This window comes from Perognathus longimembris, chromosome 4 (genome assembly GCF_023159225.1).
Source record: "Perognathus longimembris pacificus isolate PPM17 chromosome 4, ASM2315922v1, whole genome shotgun sequence".
NCBI classification, from domain to species: domain Eukaryota; kingdom Metazoa; phylum Chordata; class Mammalia; order Rodentia; family Heteromyidae; genus Perognathus; species Perognathus longimembris.
This window is the reverse complement of record NC_063164.1, coordinates 36,084,401-36,109,284: the sequence shown is the minus strand read 5'-3', so window position 1 is coordinate 36,109,284 and position 24,884 is coordinate 36,084,401. Positions and strand designations below refer to the sequence as shown.

At 35.2% G+C, this 24,884-nt stretch overlaps 1 protein-coding gene across 1 annotated transcript in view; it reads right to left on the bottom strand.

The window, feature by feature from the left end:
- The window catches only part of Tmeff2 (transmembrane protein with EGF like and two follistatin like domains 2), a 261,639-nt gene that overhangs the window by 38,472 nt on the left and 198,283 nt on the right, over positions 1 to 24,884 (bottom strand). The window contains exons 6-7 of the mRNA XM_048345058.1: positions 13,479 to 13,627; positions 12,444 to 12,503 (exon numbers count right to left, since the gene is read on the bottom strand). Of these exons, the coding sequence (XP_048201015.1) occupies positions 12,444 to 12,503; positions 13,479 to 13,627 (209 nt within the window). The remainder of the gene's footprint in view (positions 1 to 12,443; positions 12,504 to 13,478; positions 13,628 to 24,884) is intronic.

Below are 24,884 nucleotides of genomic sequence, written 5' to 3'. Positions count from 1 at the left end.
ATGAGAGACAAGCCAGGAATGGAAACGGAGACAGTCACAGAGGCCAACAATGCTAATAGCTCTTAGCATGAGGACCAGTCTATTTATTTCATGCTGATTTGAGGGTAAGTGCCCCTATTGGCTCAGGATTTTTAGCCTGATGCTCTAAACAACTGAAGGTTATGTGCTCTGTTTAGGCTCTTGAAGTAACTTCATTGTAACTGGGCTTTCCAGATAACTCAATTCTATGTAGAAAATACAGTAGTTGGCAGATGAAAGTCCTCTAGGTTATTTTTTTCTCTCAATGTATAGGCACCAAGTTTAGTTAATGTGAATTCCTCACTGGCAGACAGCTTATTCTCAGTATTTCTAAAATATAGTTGTGTCTACAATTCTGAAAATGCTACTTGCTTTTACCAGAAATTCAACAAGCATCCACATCATTATCTTATCTCAATTACCTGACTTCCAGTGAACAATCCTGTCTATCCTGTGTTGCATTTGTTGTTGCTGCTGTTTTTGCCCTTGATGAAGTCTGCCTCTCTGCCCCCAACATCTTTATGCATCCCCAGGACCACTTGATGGTGGGATCCTCATATTTTGTCCCCTCTTCCATGCTGTCTTCCTTGCTCTTTGTTACTATTTCCAGGTTACTACACCCTTAATTTTTTTTTTCTAATTTATCATCTATTTCCACAAACTTGTTATGCCAATTTTGGGCTTTATGTTGGATTCTTCTTGGTCTCATTTGAATTATAACTAAAAATGTTTTTCAAATGAAGAGCTGAAATGTCTACTATAAAACAACAAGTTGCAGATGCAATTTCTTTGAGACATTTAGTTTTACAGGTATTTAAAATATTTTTAGATGATAATGCTTGTACACAGTAGGCAAATGTCAAGACGTGAGAGCTGAATTTCTAAAGTACTTGATAATGTAGGTTTATATGTTTAGGACTTGTCAAATTCTTTACTAAAAGCAGCAAATCAAGTGCTCTAAAATAGTCTTTTAAAAGTGTTTGGATTCTATTTACTATTTTATGGAAAACACCGTACCTTTAAATTATACAGGGTATGGAAAATGTCTATATATGTTGTATACAAACTTAGAAACTGCTCTTCCTAGCAATGAAAACAACATCTCTGAAGGTAAATTAGGGTGCAGGATTATCATGTTTTCACTAGCATTAGCTGGATGTTTATATTCAAATAGCTTTTATTTCTTTGCCTTTGAGGCAAATTCTGGTTCTTTATGACCAGATTTTTTAGAAACATTGGTTCTCACTTAGGATACGTTCATGTTCATCATCCACATGTGACCTCTAACATTTTTGGAAGAACAATAATGTGTTGCATAGACAGAAATAAATTCCTATAAACTGCATTCCTGTTATTTTGCCTTGTTTAAATGACACAAATTAATTTTAAATAATGATCTTATTCACATACCTTGGGATGTAAATGGCTAACTTTGAAAGTCAAATAAAAAATAAGTATACTGATTATTACAAATGAGGCAAAACATGGAGCTTATGTTTCTTTGGATCTGGATTACTTCACTTAATGTAATTTTTTTCCAAGTCTTTTTATTTCCTTATGAATGAGGCAATGTCATTCTTTCTGATGGAAGCATAGAATTCCATTGTGTATATATGCCACATTTTCTTGATCTATTCATCTACTGAGGTGCAACTGGATAATCTTAGCAGAGGATCACTATAGCTCAACAGATATGTACATATGATCATATCAAATTATGCTAATGAAAATAAACCCCAAGATATGGAAACAAGCGGGGTTTTTTGTTCCTTCTTAATATATTGTGTGAAATTATTTCTTTTATCTTTCATTTTCCCCTTAGTTTTATCCCCCCAAAACAGTTGTCACTGTTTTTTATTTTGGTTCTTTGTGTTATGTTTATATGTTCCTCTGATTTGGGGAAGGGAAGGGCAATAACAAAATGGAGAGATACAGGAGAAAAGGGGAACCAACATAACAACAATACTCACAAGACACTGTGCTGGAAATGAACTTGACAAGTTGGGGAGAGGTGAGGAGTCCGGTGGGGGGAGGGAAAGGGGAGAAAATGAAGGATGGGGTAACACTGTTTGACATGCATAGTACTCATTACCTTTCTTATATAACTGTAATCCCTGTGTACATCGCCTTCACAAGAGAAAATAAATGTAAATATTACCATGGTATATCTATTTTATGGTAGATCATCCCAACCAATTTTTTTCATTTCTTTATTGTTAAAGTGATGTACAGAAGAGTTACAGATATATAAGTTTCATACATAAGGCAGTGCATACATTTCTTATCCAACTTGTTACCTCCTCCTTCATTTTCCACCACCTTTCTCTCTCCCCATTTCCCTCCCTTCCATGAGTTGTACAGTTGGTTTACACCATATAGTTTTGTAAGTATTGATGTTGTATTGATTTGTCTTTTTATCCTTTGTCTCCCCATTTTGGTATTCCCTTTCCCTTCCCTAGTTCCAGTATATGTATATACAATATCCAGGGTACCAAAATCAGTTACAGTGATACCAGGGGTAAAACTACAGGAAAGAAAGATAAAAGAAAAAGGGCATAATTTCACATGGTATGTTGAAAATAACAACAATGATAAACCACTTGTTTCCATAACTTGGAGTTCATTTTGCTTAGCATCATCTTATGTGTTCATATGGACATAGCTATTGAGCTATTGTGATCTTTTGCTATCCTAGATGTGTACTAAGGGAAACCTCATAGAGTTTGTGTTTCTTGGGGACTGTCACTTCACTTAGTATGATGTTTTTCCAAGTCCTTCCATGTCCTTACTAATGGGGCAATGTCATTCTTTCTGATAATGGCATAGAATTCCATTGTGTATATGAACCACATTTTCTTGATCCACTCGTCTACTGAGATGCATCTGGGTTGGTTCCCAATTTTAGCAATGAAAAATTGTCCTGCGATGAACATAGTTGTACTGGTGGCTTTGGTGTGGTCTTGCTTGTAATCTTTTGGGTAGATGCCCAAAAGTGGGGCTGCTGGGTCGTAGGGGAGCTCAATGTTTAGCGTTTTGAGGAGCCTCCATACTGCTTTCCAGAGTGCTCCCAAACAATTATTATTTAAATCTCATGCTGTAAAAATGTTTTCATCATATTATTAAGTGATCTAACTATATCATATATGAAAGTATGCTTCCTTGTGAAAATTTAGGTATACCCACATTCTGGAAACATATAAATAAGTGCTCAATAAATATTAATGTGTGGATGAATGAAAAAGCTATGGTTGCCTGCAATATGATAGAAAAAAATGCAGTCATGAAAGCCTATTGTAATTGATACCATCAAGGGTAGTGTATATATAAATCTTGGAACACATATTACACAGATAAGCTAAATCCTGTTCCAGGAGTTGTTTTCCCATGAAATTTAATTCTTAATTTTCAGTAAGAATAAGTAGATCACTCATTGTTTGTCAATGTCTTACACGATATCTTTTCATTTAAAATCCATTCATTTATATTTAGGCTTAGCATTTGCATTGACTAGATTAAGAAGCTGCAGCTCAGAAGGGCCAATGAATTGGCTCAGGGTAAAACAACCAACAACAGCCATACCATTGATTAAACTCAATCCCATCTGATTTTGTTGGTATCAACACTAAACCCACTGTTACACATTTATGGAAGAGGAAAGTAGACAGATAAATAACATTTACAGGTGAACAACTTGTTTTGGGAGAAGATTTCTGATAGGAAAATGTGGACATAAATGATGCAGGATGCATTTATGAACTGGGGCACACACAAACATTTCCAGTGCCTGCTAGGGCCCAAGGCAAGTTTTCAACAGTGAACCTTCATCTGTATTGAAAATACTATTTCTGTGTTTATCTATTACCACAAACATAACATAATATTACAGATGATTGACTATGTGATTTTATGGGAAAAACAATGAAAGTCTAGAAGTTCAAGAGAGCAGGAAAAATTGTGAGTTAGAGTTCACAGAAAGCTTTATGAATTTTACAGTACTCTTAATGTAAATCCCGGGGGGGGGGGGGACTTGATTTGACACACTTTCTCTCAGAAGTCTTGAGAAAAATCTTGACATCTTAATTCATTTCCTGGGCTTAAATATTCCAGGCTGGCCTAGTGACAATGTAATAGCCTGGGCAAACTTTCATTTCATAGCTAATACCAATATTTGTGTTACAAGCTACTGCCTGCATTTGCCACTATTTATTTATTTCCTTCAGATCAAATCATTGGCCCAGGCATAACATGCTTTCCAGTGAAGTGTTCCTTGTGTTCATGAGCAAATGGAAAAAGCTTCCATTTTAAATGTGGATTATTGCCACATGACTGAACCTGTGCATGCTATAAATATTGTATTAAATGACTTGATATTCATGTTTATGTATGTACTATGGAGGGGGCAATTGAGGTAAATTCAGAAAATTACACAAGTGCTCTAGTTGTGCAGGAGTGTGGTCAATGTGTCAAAATACTTTTTAGGAGTTCTGCATTAGCCACTTAGTTTCAATTTTACTTCTAGTATCTGTAACCTTGTTCATTGCTTTGATCCTAGAAAAATGAGGTAATGTGGATAAGTCTTTGTAAAAAGTACAAGGTGTCTGAACCAGTTTACATTCCCACCAACAATGAAGTAGGGTTCCCTTTTGGCCATATCCCCTCCAACATTTGTCACTGTTAGTTTTATTGATATAGGACATTCTTACTGGGATGAGATGGAATCTCAATGTTGTTTTGATTTGCATTTCTTTTATGGCCAGTGATTTAGAGCACTTTTTCATATGTCTCTTGGCCATTCTCATTTACTCATCAGAGAAGTCTCTTTTTAAGTCTTTTGCCCACTTGTTGAGGGGGCTATTGATTCTTTGCGGTTTTGTTTCGGAAGAATATAACTTTTTTAGTTCTGCATATATTTTAGATATGAAGCCTTTGTCTGTTGTATGGCCCGTAAAGATCTTTTCCCAATCTGTGGGCTTTCTGTTTATCTTGTGAGCTATGTCCTTTGCCCTGCAGAAGCTCTGCAGTTTGATGCAGTCCCATTTGTCCATCCTTTCTTTGATTTGTAGCATTTCTGGGTCTTTGTTAAGGAAGTTCCGTCCTGTGCCAAGGAGCCCTAGTGTTTCTCCTACTCCTTCCTTTAGTGTTTTCAGGGTATCTGTTTTAATTGTGAGGTCTTTGATCCATTTGGAATTGGTTTTGGTGCAGGGTGATAAATAAGGATCTAGTTTTAGTTTGTTGCATGTGTTGAACCACTCTGGAAAGCGGTATGGAGATTCCTCAGAAAGCTAAGCATAGAGCTCCCCTCTGACCCAGCAGCCCCACTTTTGGGCATCTACCCAAAATACCACAAACAAGAACACATTAAAGCCACCAGCGCAACAATGTTCATCACAGCACAATTTGTCATAGCTAGAATTTGGAACCAACCCAGATGCCCCTCAGTAGACGAATGGATCAGGAAAATGTGGTACATATACACAATGGAATTTTATGCCTCTATCAGAAAGAATGACATTGCCCCATTTGTAAGGAAATGGAAGGACTTGGAAAAAATTATACTAAGTGAAGTGAGCCAGACCCAAAGAAATATGAACTCTAAGGTCTCCCTCATAGGAAATAATTAGCACAGGTTTAGGCTAGTCTCAGCAGAGGATCACAAGAGCCCAATAGCTATAGCCTTATGAACACAAAAGATGATGCTAAGTGAAATGAACTCCATGTTATCGAAACGACTGTTATATCACTGTTGTAATTACTTTCAACATGCGATGTGAAACTGTAGTTTCTATTGTTGATGATCCTCTTGTATCCCCTTTCTGTGGTTGTACTTGCACTATCTCTGTATCTTATCTGAGTACATTGGAAACTGTGTATACAGGTATTAGAACTAGGAAACTGAAAGGGAATACCAAAATCAAGAGACACAGGGTAAAAAAGACAAACGATTACAAAAGCAATACTTGCAAAACTGTTTAGTGTAAATCTACTAAACAACTCATGGGGGGAAAGGGAAAGGGGGAGGGGGTAGGGGGGAATGAAGGAGGTGGTAACAAACAGTCTAAGAAATGTTTCCAATGCCTAACGTATAAAACTGTAAGCGCTCTGTATATCAGTTTGACAATAAAAAATTTAAAAAAAATACAAGGTGTCATAGAAATTGGTGATTTTGTTTTTATTAATGTGAGATTTCTTGGTAGCAATCACTACTCTGTTTTCTTTTTCTATATGGGATCTTAGGAAGTTGGAACAAAGTTACAGGCACAAGATGCTTAGAATATATGTTCATACAGTCAATGAAAAGGGAAATATTTGGAAAATCTTATTGGAGGATCAAATCATGATAAAACCTTTTGATCCTGGAACTCTCAGGAGATTAGCTTTGAGGTTATAATGTCAATCTAAATGTCTCTAGGAATTTTCTATAGATGTTCTTTATTAACATTTTATTCACTATTCTCTATTATTGATTTATTCTTTCAAACTTGGAATTATTCTTTCTCAGTGCCTCTCTGTTCATACTTGCTGGGCTCTGGAATTAGCACAGAGGGATTGCCCTTAGCTCACTTTCTTTCTCCTTTTCTTCAATCTTTCTAACCCTCCATTTCTCAACTGTCAAGCACATATAATATCTCCTTCACATATCTGTTGTGAAGACTGAAGAAGACCAAATAGAAAAAGGCTTTGTAAATTGCAATGGCTTCTACAAAGAACGAAGTATTTGAACAATTTTCTTAGATATATCTAGATCTAAAGATCTCAGTTTCTTCTTTGTGTTGGAAAAGGTTGATAGAGCAGTAATACACTGGATAGATTTGATTTATCTATATATGTACTTTTGGTTTCTTTTTCCATATTCAGACATGAGGTAAGTATCTCTATTATTGCCTCAGTGTAAGAAATGGGTGTCTAAAGAGAATGTTTTCTAAATACTAACTTTCCCTAAATATTACAAGGAATTTTGAACTGCTACACTGTAGTGTTCAAGATTTTAGAAACAGTTTTCAGAAACAGATTTAAAGAATTTTAACTAGCTAGACTTTGATCCTGGATCAATTTGGTTAAGCAGATAACATGGGGCTCATCATTCTCATTAATTCTCAACAAAATTTGAATGCTTTTTTTTTTATCATATATGTGTACAGGATATCCTTTATGCCAATTCAAGCTTTCAGATTATTGTTAACCAGTTCTTATTTATCTTATAGAAACATGAAGCAAATTATCAAGTAAGCATACTCTCTCTCTCTCTCTCAGATACTTCACTCACTATTCTCTATTATTTATTTATTCTTTCTAATTCATACTTATACATGAATGGAACCCATTAATCTGCCACAGAAATATGATGACTATATGTATTTTAATGCTATGTTCTAAAATGTTATCAAAAACTGATTTAAAAAACCAGCCAACCTTGGGCTGGGGATATAGCCTAGTGGCAAGAGTGCCTGCCTTGGATACACAAGGCCCTAGGATCGATTCCCCAGCACCACATATACAGAAAACGGCCAGAAGCGGCGCTGTGGCTCAAGTGGCAGAGTGCTAGCCTTGAGCGGGAAGAAGTCAGGGACAGTGCTCAGGCCCTGAGTCCAAGCCCCAGGATTGGCCAAAAAAAAAAAAAAAAAAAAAAAAAAACCCAGCCAACCATACTGAGAACTTTTTAGCATACTGGATAAAAATCACTGTTGAAGATTTTATCCATTTTATGTTTTCAAGTGATGCTGGAAAAGATCTGTGCTAAATATTACCTGTGTAATTGAGCACAGAGAAACTTGCTCTCGGGTTTCTGAACTTATTTTGTCATTTATTTTTATTGTGTTTCTCTTTGTGCAACCTGGGATAGGTCTTGTGCCTAGCAGGTATTCCATTAGTATTTGTGGAATGAATTAATTAAACCATAGTTTCTTTTGTGTATTAGTTGCAGGATGTTCAGGGCTAAATGCATTCAATGCACTAGTTCATGGGGCTGATATACTAATTTTCCCTAATAGTTGTAATTTTATGTTTTCAGTTTCTATTTAGACAATCTCATTGGGCATATTTTATATAAGACATTGCAAATTCTTTTTGGAATCTAGTATGGGATGTCTTAAATTAGCTACATTTTTATTTTCTAGGTGATAAAAAAAACCAGTTCATCATCATGTTGACATATAACAACTTATAAAATTAAGTACATATTTTACTGGAAAAATATGTAACCATATATTGAAGCATGACAAAACTTTTATACTAAAATGCAACACAATTAGACAGAAATATACCAAATAAAGAGAAACAAAAAATGGAATGGTTTTGTTTTTATTATAAGACACTATGGGGGGCTAGGGATATGGCCTAGTGGCAAGAGTGCCTGCCTCATATACATGAGGCCCTGGGTTCGATTCCCCAGCACCACATATACAGAAAATGGCCAGAAGTGGCGCTGTGGCTCAAATGGCAGAGTGCTAGCCTTGAGCAAAAAGAAGCCAGGAACAGTGCTCAGGCCCTGAGTCCAAGCCCCAGGACTGGCCAAAAAAAAAAAAAAAAAAAAAAAAAAAGGAAAAAAAAAAGACACTATGGGAGTAAATACATACATCATATAGATTAGATAGATATATTTTTAAATGTTTCAAATTTTAAGAGCTATCATATATTTGCTACTTCAAACTTTCAGAAGAAAAGTTTAGTATCAGTAAATTGAAGCAATGGAAAGCTGGGAAAATCCTGGCTTTGTGGTTTTATTAATTTGTGTTCTCTGGGTCTTTGTGCAGGTGAAGAAACAGACCTAATTTTAAGCCCCATGTCTCAGATTGATAAAGGAAAAAGAACATTAAATTGCCTGTTTAGCTTATCTATGAGGGATCTGTCATCAGGCCTGGAAATAGAGATCCAAGTCTTTGTTTGAATCATGATTCAGCAATGCCTTGGGTCTCATTAAAGGAGACAGGATAAAATTTAAATCTGAGCCAGAACAACCAGAAGAGAATCTGGGTAGGGATGATCTGGCAAATGCTTCTGTTTTCTTAGTGCAAATGACCTTACCATGTTTGTGAGGCTGATGGAATCTACATCTCTATGAAAGTTAGACACATTCTAGTCTATAGCATAACTTAGTTCGCTTTAGGAATTGTTGTATTCATTTGTTTTTTACCCTTTTCTTCTTTCCCTCCTTTTCTCCCTCAATGACATATAAGGGAGAAATAAGTGTCATTTTCCACTGGGGGGAGAGCTTAGGAATGCTTGTCTAACAAGGGAAGTAATTGTGACATTAAATTAGGTCTGTGCACAGAGTAAACTTCAAGGACCATGCCTCATACAGAGCCTGTTTTCCCTCTTTGTAGATTTTTTTTAACATGCAAAATATAAAGTAAGAGAACGCTATATTGACTTTACTACTTGGTTCTTTTTTTTCCCTCTAAAATTTGCATTTCAAATTTCAGGAAAGTGCCAATACTATTGGAAGCTTAGCAATGATGAGGAACACAGCTATTTAAATGAATGTCTAAAAAGGGGTATTGTAATAACAACTGTATTTTAATAATGTCACTAATGAAGTTAAAGATAATTAGTAAATTCTGGGTGAATTTTAATTAATCAGTTTTAATTAAGAATTGCAAACTTTAGCTGACATTATCTTGTTTCCTGTCTTAAATTTGGATTTTAACAAGCATGTAGTTTTAAACTTTAATATTAAAAATTCCTCTTTGAGATTTTCTAGATAAACCCGATGTCAAACTAGAAAGTACTGGATTAGACTGAGTGGCTGAATAGTTTTCACTGCAGGTATTTAAAAACATTATCTTTTCTTTCTATGTCCAACAAAGAGATAAGACTGGAAACAATACTAGAGTGTCATTCAGAACCACACATCACCCATTTGAAACTAGAACCAAATAGGAACTTATTCGGAGTAAGAATTCAATCCCCAAAGCTCTGAAGAATTAATGAACTATAATATGCAATATGAACTATATTCAATGAATCTTATATTTTTGGTATAATTTTATCAATTTTCAAATGTATTTGTTCATGCTTTTAAAAATTATTTTAGTGTCAAAGTGACATACAGAGGGGTTACAGTCTCATACATATGGCAGTTAGTACATTTCTTATCAAACTTGTTCATGCTTTTGATCAACTTGAAAATTTCTTTGTTTCAGGAAAAGGTATGATTTTCTTATAAGCCCAATAATGGGTGGTCCTGAAGAAGATATTCATAGAATGTTACATTTTAAAATGTTTTCCCAGATGAATTATTTTACAAAAGTCATGAAGATAGTTTAAGTGTGAGTTAGTAGCAGTACAATACTTATATGTTAAAATAGCTTATAATACTGTCAATATACAGTTATTTTATAGTAAAATGTATAATTCCTTTATAATTTTATTTAAAGTTTAAAATGTGCCAGCAGCTGTTGATTTATTATATTTTCTTACATTGATTAATATTTCTTTAAATCACCATACCCCAAGTGAACTTTTAGGAAACATTCTTATGGTATACTAATCCAGCAAAGTTGTGCTTCTCATCAAATAGTTTGAATATTAGCTGTGTACTATAAGGAGTTACTTGTAATCATTTCAAATGTGATTTTATTTTTAAAAGACTGTTCCTTTTGAGATGTATGCTAAACTATTTATGAATGAAGTAGTTTTAGGGACTTCCTTGAACATGCTAGGAAGGAAGGAGAAAAAATGTGAATGGGCTGAACTGGCTTAGTCATGAAGTGCTGCTACTGGTTTTGTATGATGTGTATACATGCATGCTCATTAAACTGTGCCTACATCTGTGTGTACTCTACATATATTACAATAGAAATCCTATTTAAAAAGTTATAATTATAGTCCTTCTCAGCATCCGTGTGTTCTGTACTCCTAGATTCGATGAATCATGGATCAAATATATGAAAATGTTGTATCCTACAGAACACATACACAGTTTTTTCCTGTCATTCCTTACACAATATGGTGTGACAAGTATTTTCATAGAGCTTATATTAGATACTACATTAGATAATGCATTAGATATTACAAGTAAGCTAGAGATTATTTAAAACAGTAAGAGGATACTACTCTGTTTTATGTAAGGCATTTGAGCATCCTTAGATTTTGGTATCTATGAAGGGGTCTTGAAACCATTTCCTCATAGATACTGATAAATGACTCTAAGTGAAAGATGTGTATCTCTTAATGATTTTATCATGAAAATAACAGCTGTGAGAAATTGTGAGTAGAAGATAGTACAATCTTAATGCTTCTCAAACTTACTGACTGCTACACTATTCTTTTGAAAGAACACCTGTTAGTAGTCCTGTTGAATACTTTGGGAATGAATATGTAAGAGTAGAGCTATGAATTTTTTCCATTACTTATTATAATTCTATTTTTTTTAATGTTGGAAAGCAGGCTAAAGAGTGAAAACAATTTTTAAAACTTTCTATTTCCAATTTATGAAATAGTTGAATATTTTTCTATTTTCATAGATTTAGTCTATATTTAAAAATGACATAAATATTAGTAGATAAAACAAAATTTCAGGAAAAAGGGATGGTAGTAAATATTTTGAAAGATTGAATAATAGCTGGAAAAATACCAACAAACGTGGATAAGAAATGTACTCACTACCTCACATATGAAACTGTAACCCCTCTGTACATCACTTTGACAATAAATAATTAATTTAAAAATAGCAACAGACATTTAACAGATAAATGAAATATTCTGCCTAAAATGCCTTATATGTCATATCAATCTCCATAATATTTAAATGTTTCATCACAAATTTCTACAAAATTTTAGAATCTGATACAATTCCAATTCTATGCCCCAAATTATTTCTAACTCTAAGAAAACCATATTAGATAGAATTATTCATTAAAATAAAACTCTGCAGTTGCTAAATGGGACTCATTTTGATGTAAAATTCTTTATAACTTTGATAGTTATATTCTAAGTGCTAAATAATTTAAATGAATTATTATTTTTACCTAAATTATGTGCACATTCTAAACTTTTCATCTGAATGGAGATGACCTGAGTTATTACTAGTATTTATCCTTTCTATTCAGCATTCCAGAGACTAGCAAATTTCTTATTATTGACCTTTATGGAAATTCAAATAGAACATTTGCATCTATTAAAACATACTGCCAAAATTGCATTAATTTCCATTGATACCCATTAATCTGATAAATATTTTGTCATTTGTACCATTTGCTCTGTCAAAACAAGTTAATTATATTCTATTGACATTTTTGACAATTACCTTAACTCTGGCAAAAAAAGTATCTTATTTGCTTTGACAAAAATTTAATCTTGCCTGTTGAAAGCTTGAACTAAACAAGAGAAGACCAGCATGTATCAAGTTCAATTTATCATAAACAATAGTGTTTACTCAGAACATTCAAATAGTAGAGCTCTCATTTTTTAGCAGAAATTTTTTGTACCTGCGTAATCTGTTCTTGCATAATGCCCGTCTTCAGATTTAGTAGTTGTAGTTGTGTTATCTGCATAAAAAATTAACAACACTGACATGTTGAATCTAAACCCCTTCATATAACTTAAAGATAATTGAAAATAAATTAAAACATGAAAAACAAAGTAGATTAAAAAGTTAACAAACCACTTCTAAATGTCTAATACCAAAATTTATGCTTCAAACAGAATCTTTGTTGTAGTTTTTTTGTATCCATAATTCTAAGCAATCTTAATATAGAGATGTTCAAAATATTTGTCTTTGTAACAGTAATGGATCCACAGTTGATTTCTAAAGTATAGGATAAAGGAATAAAATATCTCACATATTTGAGAACTAAATAGAACACTGTTTCATCTTGCTTTTGGAAATGGCATTGAAATGTTTCTACTGAGTCAATATATAAAATAAAAAAATTTTTTGTTAAAAATGCTTTCTAGCTAGAGGCTGGTAGCTCATGTCTGTAGTCTTAGCTACTCAGCAGGCTGAGATCTGAGGATCATGATTCAAAGCCAGACTGGGCAGAAAAATTGTTGAGAGTCTTATCTCCAATTAATCAACAAAGACCCAGAAGTAGGGGTGTGGCTCCCGTGGTAGAGCCACTCCACATTGAGTGGAAAAAGTTCAGTGAGAATGTGATGCCCTGAGATCAAGCTTCAGTATGGGCAAATGCCCATGCATACATACACAGACACACATACCAATTAAATATGCTTTCATTCTGTTTACTGTTTGCAGGGAGGATGTCTACTGTCTTCTGAATGTTGGCTTCTATGCTCATGGTACTGTGATGATACAGTCCCATAAAAAAAAAAATCAGCTATTGATGGTGAACCTTCTAACACCTATCAGCAGCACAAATTCTACATTAGGTTAAACTATGCACTGTAAATCTGAATTGTCTTGTGGAAATCATATCACTGCCCAGTAAGGAGTTATCTTCCCTTTCATTTCTGCAAAAAGACTGAAAAACATTCTTTGATATGCATTCTGGCATGAATATTACCTTGACATCGACCCAAAGACATGACTTCAATTTTTTCTTGTTTTTGACACGATGCTTCCTTGATTTGACATGCATTATCATAAGATTTCCCATCAGAAGCACAGAGGGGATTGAAGTTAGTTTGAGAACAGTCAATGTTGCACACACACCTAAAAGAAGAGATAGAAAGAAAAATATGTAACATGAACAATGCTTTTACCAAATTATAAAGAAAATACAAAGAGAAAAATTGCTGGATAGGCAAAATGCAGGTTGGCATGTTGAATTGCATTCTCCCAAGGCAATTCCTTCACTTTTCTATCAAAGAGGAAAAGAAACACAGAACCAATAGAAAATAATTGAAAATTCTGAGCAATAGATAAAACATGAAAAAGGAAAGAAACTTCAGAAAATTTTTCAGCAGTTGATGTCTGTCCTAGAACTTTTAAAATACATACACAAGCTTTCATATTTCTGCAACAGAATTTAAATAGGATGGACCAACCATGAAACTTTGCTTTAGTTTTCTAAAAAGCAATCTTTGTGTCATCTCTTTTGGTGGGATAGTTGAATGGGTAAAGCTTGAGGAAACAGTCTCAAAGGACAGTTGAAAGAAAGTGAAGGAAACCATTGTCAATGCAATGTATGCAATGTAGTCAAATTTCTCCAGCAAAAAGGAAGAACATGAATGCATAAAATATGACCAATGGAAATCTTCAGGGACCTTTAACATTTTTGGTATCACAAAGCCCTTTGAAGTTCAAATAGAAAGTATAGACTTCTTCCTAGAAATAATCATATTCATATAAAAAAACTATTTGTATACAATTTAAGGGATTTCTCATGCCTCTTTGAACCTTATCTCATGGATTGCTTTCAAAAATACGTATTTTTCCTGACTCTTGTATTAAATGAAAAATAATAAACATGAGATGATGGACTGTCATGAATTTCATAGTTTTCTAGTTTATATAAGCATTTAGAGAATTAACTAGAAGTTGTTAAAGTATAATAATTAACCATTTTAAAGAAAACTGTGTGATTGTGGGTTTTGGAACCTGGTTGTGTGTGTGTGTGTGTGTGTGTGTAAACAAGCTACTGTCTTAGAATATAAATTCACATCGAAATATTATTATGCTTTCATTCTGTGTGTCTTACTTAAAGTTGGGTAACCTATATAATGATTACTACAACCAGCTACTTTAATACCTTCTGAGTTCTTAGCATTCCTTGATTTCATAGTAGCAATTTCACAAGCCTAAATACTACCTGAAATCAGAAGCCTCTTTACAGATATATTAAACTAAAATGCAACTCTCTTCCTTTACTATTACGGGCTGTGAATTAGTATCTCTTAGAAAACTTTTAAACATATAGAATTATAAGCAGATTCCTTGGCTCTAAAAACTCTAGGTAGCACTTAGGATTCTTTACTCCTCTGTATTTACCTTGGCCCCAGAGTCACTTTCTAGAAATCAATGCTTGGTCAATGTGATGACTGAGTGACCTCTGTCACTCAATGTTTTTGTTCCCACTGGTGCATCTTCTGAACACAGCGCTTAGACCATCTGTGTTAAAATTTATCTAGATGGCTGTTTAAAATCCTAGCTTGGCAGGAAATGCACTAATGCACTTAAAAAGTATTTCTTCATTTCTTTTTTTTCTTTTCTTTTTTTTTTTTTTTTTGCCAGTCTTGGGCCTTGGACTCAGGTACTGAGCACTGTCCCTGGCTTCCTTTTGCTCAAGGCTAGCACTCTGCCACTTGAACCACAGTACCACTTCTGGCCTTTTCTATATATGTGGTGCTTGAGAATCGAACCCAGGGCATCATGTATGCGAGGCAAGCACTCTACCACTAGGACATATTCCCAGCCCTCTTCATTTATTTTTTAAAAAGGAACAATTGTTTTAGGAATTCTTGGTTATTTTTAAAATTATATACTTAGGAACAAATAACTAAGACAGGTGTTAAATGCTTAGCTCATGTAGGAGTACTGTTCCTGCATCAGCTTTGATGGCAAAGAACCTGATGTTGCTACATTGCAATGCTGATTCTTGCCATTTGAGATCAGGAATTGTTTACAAGTTCAAAGAGCTTTTGGTGTTTCTCAGAGTATATCTGAAGAAATGATCTTGTAGGTTAGGTTTGATTTAACCATTAGTATTAAAAACGGTATAGGGAGGCTGAATTTTCTGCCTTTTTAAAAGGGACTTTTTTTTTTGTCTTCTAACGAGTTTAATTTTTAAGTATTGTTAAATTATTTCAGTCTTTAAAAATAATCATACCAGAAGAAGACAAAAGAGAAAGGTATGGTATATCATCTCTATGTAACTAAATAGTAAATTGAGTAAGATACTAAGGGATTTCCATGTCTCTCTAAATTAACTAAAAAGAAATTCAGAAACATATATATGTGGATTATAAGTAATTAGTGAGTCTAAAATTCATTTTTTTTGCCAGTCCTGGGTCTTGGACTCAGGGCCTGAGCACTGTCCCTGGCTTCTTTTTGCTCAAGGCTAGCACTCTGTCACTTGAGCCACAGTGCGACTTCTGGCCATTTTCTGAGGAATTGAACCCAGGGCTTCATGTATACGAGGCAAGCACTATTGCCACTAGTCCATATTCCCAGCCCCTAAAATTCATTTTTTTAAACAAGATTAATACTTTATTAGAGAATAAAGAAAATACAAACTGGTTGTCGGTGGCTATAATGCTAGCTACTCAGGAGGCTGAGATAATGATTCAAAGCCAGCCTCCTAAAATACATTTATTATTATAACAAAATAATGGAATGAGAATAGAAAGGGTATGAACATTTGAATGAGTGGGTGAGAATCAATGTTGCAGTGAACAGTTCATTTAATTAAGCCTTAGCCCCTGGAACAATTGTTCAAGTTATTTTACAGGGTCTTCCTCTTATACTTTGTTTGATTTTGGTTCTCATCCCAGATATCTAGCTGCCTACAGCTCTTTTCCTGTTCTCTCTTAGCATTGCCTGCACAAAATCTTCTTTTAAGCATTGCTTCCTCTGTGGAAATACCTGATTTTTCCCCCCCTCCTTCAATAAAGCCTTTCAGAGAATGGCTCAGAAATAAAAGTATATCCATTTGGCATTTTTATTCTTATCTCAAAAGGAGAACATAGATTCCTTGAGATGAAAGCAAAACCTAGCTTTCAGTGAATTACAGGGGTCTAAATTGCATGAAAGAACAGCTTAGATTGGTCTCATTTTCTGTTGCATACCTTAATTGTACCTTTGCTTTACTTCTTTCTCTCTGGATTTGCAAATAACAGTATTTAAATAAAATTAAAGAGGGCTGGGAATATGGCCTAGTGGTAAAGTGCTTGCCTTGTACAAATGAAGCCCTGGGTTCGATTCCTCAGCACCACATATATAGAAAAAGCCGGAAGTGGTGCTATGGCTTAAGTGGTAGAGTGCTAGCCTTGAGCAAAAAGAAGCCAGGGACAGTGCTCAGGCTCTGAGTTCAAGCCCAGCACTGTCAAAAAACCAAAACAAAACAAAAGAAAATTAAAGAAAATGCTTTCTATGAACCCCAGGATTCATTGGCTACTAAAAATCTACATAGAAGAATGTTTTTCTTTTTTTTTTAAATGCAACATTAAAAATTATTAAAATGACTTGAAAAATCTGTAGTTTTGGCAAAAGGAAATGTGAGCGTATCCATAAGGACCCACTAGGCCTCTGATTTCGTGAAACCAATGAGCTCTGATTACATAAACATTACTTATTGTACTGTGTGCATTTTAGACTGTGAAGATTTCTAAATTGGAAAAACAGGCAGTGTCAAAGACTATGGTCTGAAATTCTAAATCTGTCTTCATCTCAGTTACGGGTAGCTGAATACACTGGATGCACTTAAATTTTCCATAAGTACATGTTGAATAGATAACTACATGACATGAAGAGAGTAACTAACTCTCAACAAAAGGTAGCCGCTGTTGCTGTCTCTATCTTATAGATAAGAAAATTGAGTCAAAGATTAGGCGTACAGCTAGCAGTGTCCTCAAGATCTAGGTAGTCTGACGTCAGAGTCTGCACTCCTCAACAGAGTTCAAGGAAGAATGAGACAGACCTACATTCATATCATTAACTGACTAAAGTAATACTCTGGATTTGAAAAACAATGCCAAGTCTACTTGTAGAATATTTATTTACAATTTTATGAATTCATAGTGAATCCTAATGTCTGTCTTTTCAAACAAGTGATTCAAGACCTGTTCCATTATTGGGATTTATTCATGAATGTTGCTTTTAAGACATTGTGGACTAGAGGTAGAATGAATATCTAATTTTATGGGAAGTGCATTAAACCTAGCACTCTAAAGCATCAAGTATTCAGAACAGTTTATCCTGAAATAAAATGCTATATATAAGATTGGCTCTATATCAAAACATACACTTAAATATCTCCACACACAAGCACACATCTGAAATCATATACCTTACTGGACTTAAATTGAAATTACAAAACTGAGGATTTTAGTGGTAATCTTTTCTGATTTCTGCCTGAGCCTGAGCTTGAGCTGTCTGGGCCTGAGCACTGTCCCTGGCTTCTATTTGCTCAAGGCTAGCACTGTATCACTTGAGACAGAGTGCCATTCCTGGCCTTCTCTGTTTATGTAGTGATGAGGAATTGAACCCAGGGCCTCATGTAAACGAAGCAAGCACTTTACCACTAGGCCATATTCCCAGCCCAACAGTAAGTCTTTAATAAGTTCTTGTTGAATGAATTGGTGAGAGAATGACTAGCTGAACTTGGAAGGAGTTCAAGAAAACTGTCATTTTTCTAGACATTATTACTGATGAGAAACATTCTGAGATGTCTTAAATTAAATTAAAAGAGCCAGGAGACGAGTTAAGGACTGTAATGAGTAAATAGATATGGGCATGTATGTGAACTTGACTCAGAAACCAGTTTACTGAACGTCAGGTGCCAGTGCAACCAATATAGCAAGAGACCTTTTAATTGTATTATTAATTTAACCAGTCTCAAAGCACCCATACATCTGCCTACTGGACTATTCACTTACTCTGCCACCTTCCACATTTGATGCCATCCCACCTTTTTTACCAGTAGCCAAGACAATTTAGTGTAGACAATATATGCCTTATTTTTCTAAATTTCCTTATAAGAATATAAGTCCCAGCTACTCTCTAGCCTTGGTGCTGGTAGTACAGGACCATGTCCTAAGGCCTTGTCCATTCTTTTCTGTTTTTCATTTAGATAAAGCCTCAATTATTCCTTTTATTTCACAGAACTTTGACTTAACAACATCTTGAAGAGACAACAGGAGCAGGCTCTTGAAAACACTCACTTCTCTCTATGCAAGCTGGCCCATGGTGGGGCCCTGTACTCAAGAATTTAAGTCATTTCCTTCTTTTGTTTGACCTTCCACAGACAAAGGACACTAGTACTTCATGACCTCAGTGACATGGCTGTCTAGTTGTCACAGTAGATACGTTCAGCAATGATACTACTACTTACATTTTATACTATTTAGATAGAGTGTTGGGCAACTCTGAGCCTAAACATGGTAGCAACTTGTCAATTTCTTGCTAGTTCAAATTACTGAAAAATATAAGACTTTGATAACAGGGTGACAGAATTATCCTATAATGTGATGTTGAAACTGCAGGTCACTCTACTTTAACAGCTTATGTAAATTTCTCCTGAGTTTCTAAATGAAAGGCACCCACTAGAAGCTATCCCTTCTTCATGGCATTTGGCAAATAATTGTATTATTATTCATTCTGAGAGGAGTAACTGGTTAATTACAGCATGTCATAAGTGTTTTATGTGAGCCAAGGATTTGCAAAGCTAAGGACTGAACAAATGACTAGAAGGGTTTTGTGTGTGTGTGTTTTCCTTTCTTCTTTTTTTTCAACCTATCTCAGTCTTTCGACACTTTGACACTGCGATTACATAGATCTCTTTTCTTCTTGGCTACAAAGAAAAAGAATCAGCCCTACTGGAAAAATAATAATTTCAGAGGCCTCTGTGTGGAAATACTACCCTCTGAAAAATTCTTCAGAGACAATTAACATTGACTGAAAAATTTGGCTGACTGATTTTATAGGGAAAAAGAGAAAAATGAAATACTTCTAGAAGACTGCTTGATGGTGAAAAGAACTAAATTATAGAAAGTAAAAAGTGGCACCTAAGACAACTCACATACATTTATAATTGTCTCATGAATATTTCGGGAGGTTTGACATTAATTTAGTTTCTTGCCTCCTTCGAATTGGCTCTTCCAAGCATGATGTACAGTGAGTTAAAGGAATCTATCTCATGTGTTTAGGAATGCTTGTCATCTGTCTGAGTGTGAGGAGACAAGCCATGCCAGCTAGCAAATTACTTATTCATGTGTCTGGATTGTGGCTGCCCTCTAATTCCACTAGATTTTGTTTCATCTATTAAACATGGCTGTCACTTATTCCTCTCTCAAGGTCCTTGACTCAGTGTCCATGTCACACTTTAACTGTACAACATTGTTAGGCAGGTTTCAAGCATCCAGCGGCACAGCAGCGAGGTTGGCTTTCGAGGTTGTTTTGGACTTTGACTGTGGCTTGTTTCCCCAGAGCCTGTCTATCTTTCAGGTTATTCAACAGATTCTCCTTGGCCTGGCCAGAAAATGAGGTCAGAGTTGGTGTCTGCTCACCATAATGGATGAGCTACATTATATTAATAACAGTCTAAAAAGTGTGTACCTTTCATTCAAGTCTTGTGTGATACTTTTCAGCCCATTTACTCATTAATTCTCAAGTCACTCCTTTGCATAGAACCTGGTTATAAATATTTTTTTCTGTTAAAAGAATCACAGTGCAGGAATGACAGCTGTGTAAAAAAGAAAAGATGTAAGCAATGTGAAAATGCACTAGAAAAGTAAATCTTACTTATTAAGGTCAGAAAAACACTGACTAAGAGTTAAGGCCAATAAGTGTGGCATATTTTGTTTTTAAGCTGGCACTGGTAGCACATGACTATAATGCTAGCTACTCAGGAGGCTGAGATCTGAGGATCACATTTCAAAACCAGCTCCAGATAATCAGAAATTCTGTGAGACTCTTATCTCCAATTAAACACACACACACACACACACACACACACACACACACACACACACACACACACACAACCCAAAGCCAGAAATGGAGCTGTGGTTCAAGTGGTAGAGTGCTAGCTTTGAGTCTAAAAGCTCAAAGATAGCACCCAGGCCCTGAGTTCAAGCCCTAGGACACCCCCGGCCTGTGCCAAAAACAAGCACCAAAATTTGTTTTTAATTGTAGGATGCAATTCTAAAAGTTTGAAAAGTAAAAGGATTGTAGAGACAAGGTTTTTTTCTCTGGAAACATTTTGTTTCCGGTTTAGTTGCTATTAATACTGGTCTCTTTATAAAGAAACTGACAAAGCACAGAAGCTGACCTACTATGGAAAGGTCTTAGAATTGTGGGGCTGACTCATGGATTGAAAAGGACTAGGCTTGCCAGTCAAAGGAAAACAAAAATTTTTCCTTGGTGCTACCAGGACTTTTATCCCATGTTGCCAAAGGAAATTATTGTTGGGAAAGAGGTTACTGACAACACATTAGTATAAGGTCTCTCAACATAACGGTCTATGGAGAACGTGACTAGAGCTTGTGATTTGGTATCGGATAGATCTATGTGTAATCTAAGCTTACTTATTTACTACCTGTGTAGCACTACAGTTGTGTCTTACTTTCCTCAAGCCTTAGAATCCATACCTGAGGGTGCCAGCCACATTCAGGAAGGCAAGGACTAAATGCTGTCAGTCATTCACACAGATTGCTTGATACAGAAACTGGCAAATTAACATTTCATTTAAAAATTATCTAAATTGGACATAAATCCAAACCATGTGACTCAAGCCAAGAAGCTTGAGTCTCTACCTAAATATTTTCATTTAGGAGATGTAGTAGGAGGTCCAAAGAACTGAAGGTGTTTACATAGTTCAGGGGAGTCCAATAGCTATCCTGTGAGTTCTATTATATTATTCTTATACCCTCTTTAAGACCACCTAAGAGAGTTCCTAAATTTTACTTGTACTAGATTCACAATGAGAAATTCTAAGATAGCAGGTCTGGGGTAGGACCCAGAAATCAGCATCTAAAGCAAAATAGTTGGCTCTTTCTATCTCAAGTGGCTTTCTTCATGTATTGAGAGATATCAGCTACTCTACTTCTTTTTTATTTCTTTCCTCTCATCCCATTATCAAGAATTTAATTCTGTTCATTGCACAGTATGTAGGGATATGCATTGAAAGGCATTTCTGCATGGGGTAGATTGTTCAGGCAATATGTGTGTGGAGTTAGGTAACAGAAACAGGTCATTGAATAAACGGATTCAAAAACATTAATGGTAGAGCATTTGGCAGAATTGATTCATCAAATAAAATCATAAATTACTGGTAAGAAAGAAACCAAACTAGGAATGGTGGAGGGGTGGGACTCATGAGTGGTAGAGCAAACTGCATGGAGGAAATGTATGGAGGCTGGTGGCACAGGTGCTGAGAGAACCATAAATAGATCAGTCTGATTGGAATAAGCTCTTCCTACCGAATAGTGGCTGAACACAACAATCGAGACAGATTGTGAAGAGCCTCTATTTCAATCCAAGGAGTAGCCTTTATCTTCTAAGCAATGGGGAGCCCTGAAAGCTTTTTGAGCACAGGGTGATGAGAAGGTCAACACGATGAAAGCAGTGCTTTAAGAAGATTATGCTACTAGCAGTAGAGTGAAGGTGCTGGGCTATTGCTGTAAGGTAAGAGGAACAAGGATAGAAAGCCCAAGAATGAAGCATGAAAGAAGAAAAGGATGAATCAATAGGGCTTAGTGGCTTGATACTTAAAGCATGGTACAGTAAAGTACCAAGGCAAAAATGTCACCACAAAGCCTTTCATGATCTACCCTTTCTTAATTTCTTCCCCAGCGGGCATTGGCTGGCCTCAGTGAGGTGGCTGTTGGTATGTGACTCAAGAAGTCTTTCTCAGGTCTTTGCCAGCAGGAATGGGACAAACTGATTTCTGTCATAATGATGATAGCATGCCACTATCCTTAACTATCACCCAAAGAGAATTATTCTTTGTATTACTTTATATCCTAACTGATTCCAGGAGTTAGGAACACCAAAATAAGACCAAGATCCAGCAGATACGTGTGAGTGTGTGTGTGTGTGTGTGTGTGTGTGTGTGTGTATGTGTGCATGTAAGAGAGAACTAGGGCTTGAACACAGGCCTAGGTGCTGTCCCTTTGCTAGTGCTCTACTACTTGAGCCACAGCTCCACTTCCAGATTTTTTGTAGTAAAATGGAGATAAAAGATTCTCGTGGATTTTCCTGCCTGATTGGTTTCAAACTACAGTTCTCAGAAATCAGCTTCCTCTGAGTAGCTAAAATTATAGGCACAAGTCACCCCAACAGATACTTCTTAATAACACAGTTTTAGTGAGTAAACAAGGCAATCAATATACTCACACCCCTTATATATAATGGCGTTTGATAGATACCCAGTAGTTTATATGATAGAGTTAAAGCAAGATTTAATTCTTTATCTGTTGTCATGGACCACAACTGCCTTTGTCTCAGGATCATTATTACTTTTTTCTTCTTTGAGGCAACTGCATTTACATCTTAAAGTAATTCCTCTTCCTCACACACACATTTGAAATGTATCTTGAAGCAAAATCTCTCATTAGCATCATGTGTATGCTGTTGCTCATTAAGCTGGAAAATATATTCAATAACCAAGGGTGAGTTGTGATTACTGAGAAGTGAGGTCGCTCTGACTGGATGGGTCTTAATATACACCAGAGTCATAATGCATGAAACCGGCAGAATAAGATGTTGGAAGGAAAAACAATGTAGTAGAATTATCCCACTCCCAAATCCACCAAAACCAAATAGCACCTCATTTCAGTGAAAAGATGGACCAAATCTCTAGTTGTTGATCCTTTCTATCATGATTATGTCAAGCTTTTCAACTCCTTCCTTCAGGGGAGAACCTCTTACCCACTTCAGCCAGGTGATGGCTCTTGTTCATATTTTATTAAATGCCCCTCTGGCACGCTTTCATTTGACAAAAGCCCTTCAGGAATAAATGTTTATGAACATCATTATCACCTACATTTCCACAGAAGTGCTATTTCACATCATGCCCTTAGATTTCGCCCATGAGAGATTAAAAAAAAACAACAAACAACAAACCCAGTGAGTTATAGAACTGCACTTTATTTAACTTTTTCATTTGTAAATATTGCCCATTAAGTTGTTCAAGGGGTTTGTACTTGTGTTGTTAATTTTTATTTATATCTTTAAAGCTATTGTCATGATTGTTCTCTTCAGAGAAAAAAGGTCATCTCATTTGGTGATGTGACATTATCTTCATTTATTAAAAAATGTTATCTCTAGGACCTATTTAATTTGCCTTTATTACTTGGCTCTCAGAAAGTTCAGAGATAAGCACAGAATATGTATGATCTGTATGTTTGAGTTTTCATATGGGAGTATGTGTATGTAAGTTGAGTAATGGGAACACAAATTATCTTTCCCAGGAGTTTCAATTGATTTTATTATTTTTGTGATGTGAACCTAGAAAAAAGTAAGGTACATTTGTAAACTTGCAGTAAATGTTCATGGAGCAAACTCAGATTTTTGTAGTATGTCCTTCCCTTTATTATATTTACAAATGTTTATGTTACTATAATTGAATAGTCAAATGAAATATTAGCTACATTATGGTGACATTAGTTAACTTCATAATTAGTGTTATCAAATGATATTTTTCAAAATTACATCATTCTTTAACTTTCTGTGATTAATATTGGTATTTTTCTTTAAAAATATTTAATGTTTTATAATGTAATCATTAATTTTATTATTCAATAATAGAAAATATAACTTCCTGGTTGCTGGAAGCTCATACTTTTAACATACACACACACACACACACACACACACACGAATTCCTATGTCTATGCTGTGGGCTAGAAATAGTTACAAGCTGTCCCAAAGTGATTGAAATAAAAGACTTTAAGTAGCAATGTTTTTGCAGTTCACTATCAACAACTACAAAAAAACAAATAAAATAATCTTTCAATGATAAGAAAGGAAAAGATCTACAATGACCTCCTACATGGAAACCCCAGGTAACTCCTCTTGTTTGGATAATGGCTATTCAAGCTGGGATGAGGTGAAATCTTAATGTTGTTTTGATTTGCATTTCTTTTATGGCCAGAGATGTTGACCATTTCTTCATGGTCTATTGGCCATTCTTCTGAGAAGTCTTTAGCCCATTTATTTATTAGGTTGGTTTTTGAGGGTTTACGTTTTGGAGGGTGTTTGAGCTTTAAATATATTTTAGATACAAGGCCCTTGTTTGCATAGCTAGTAA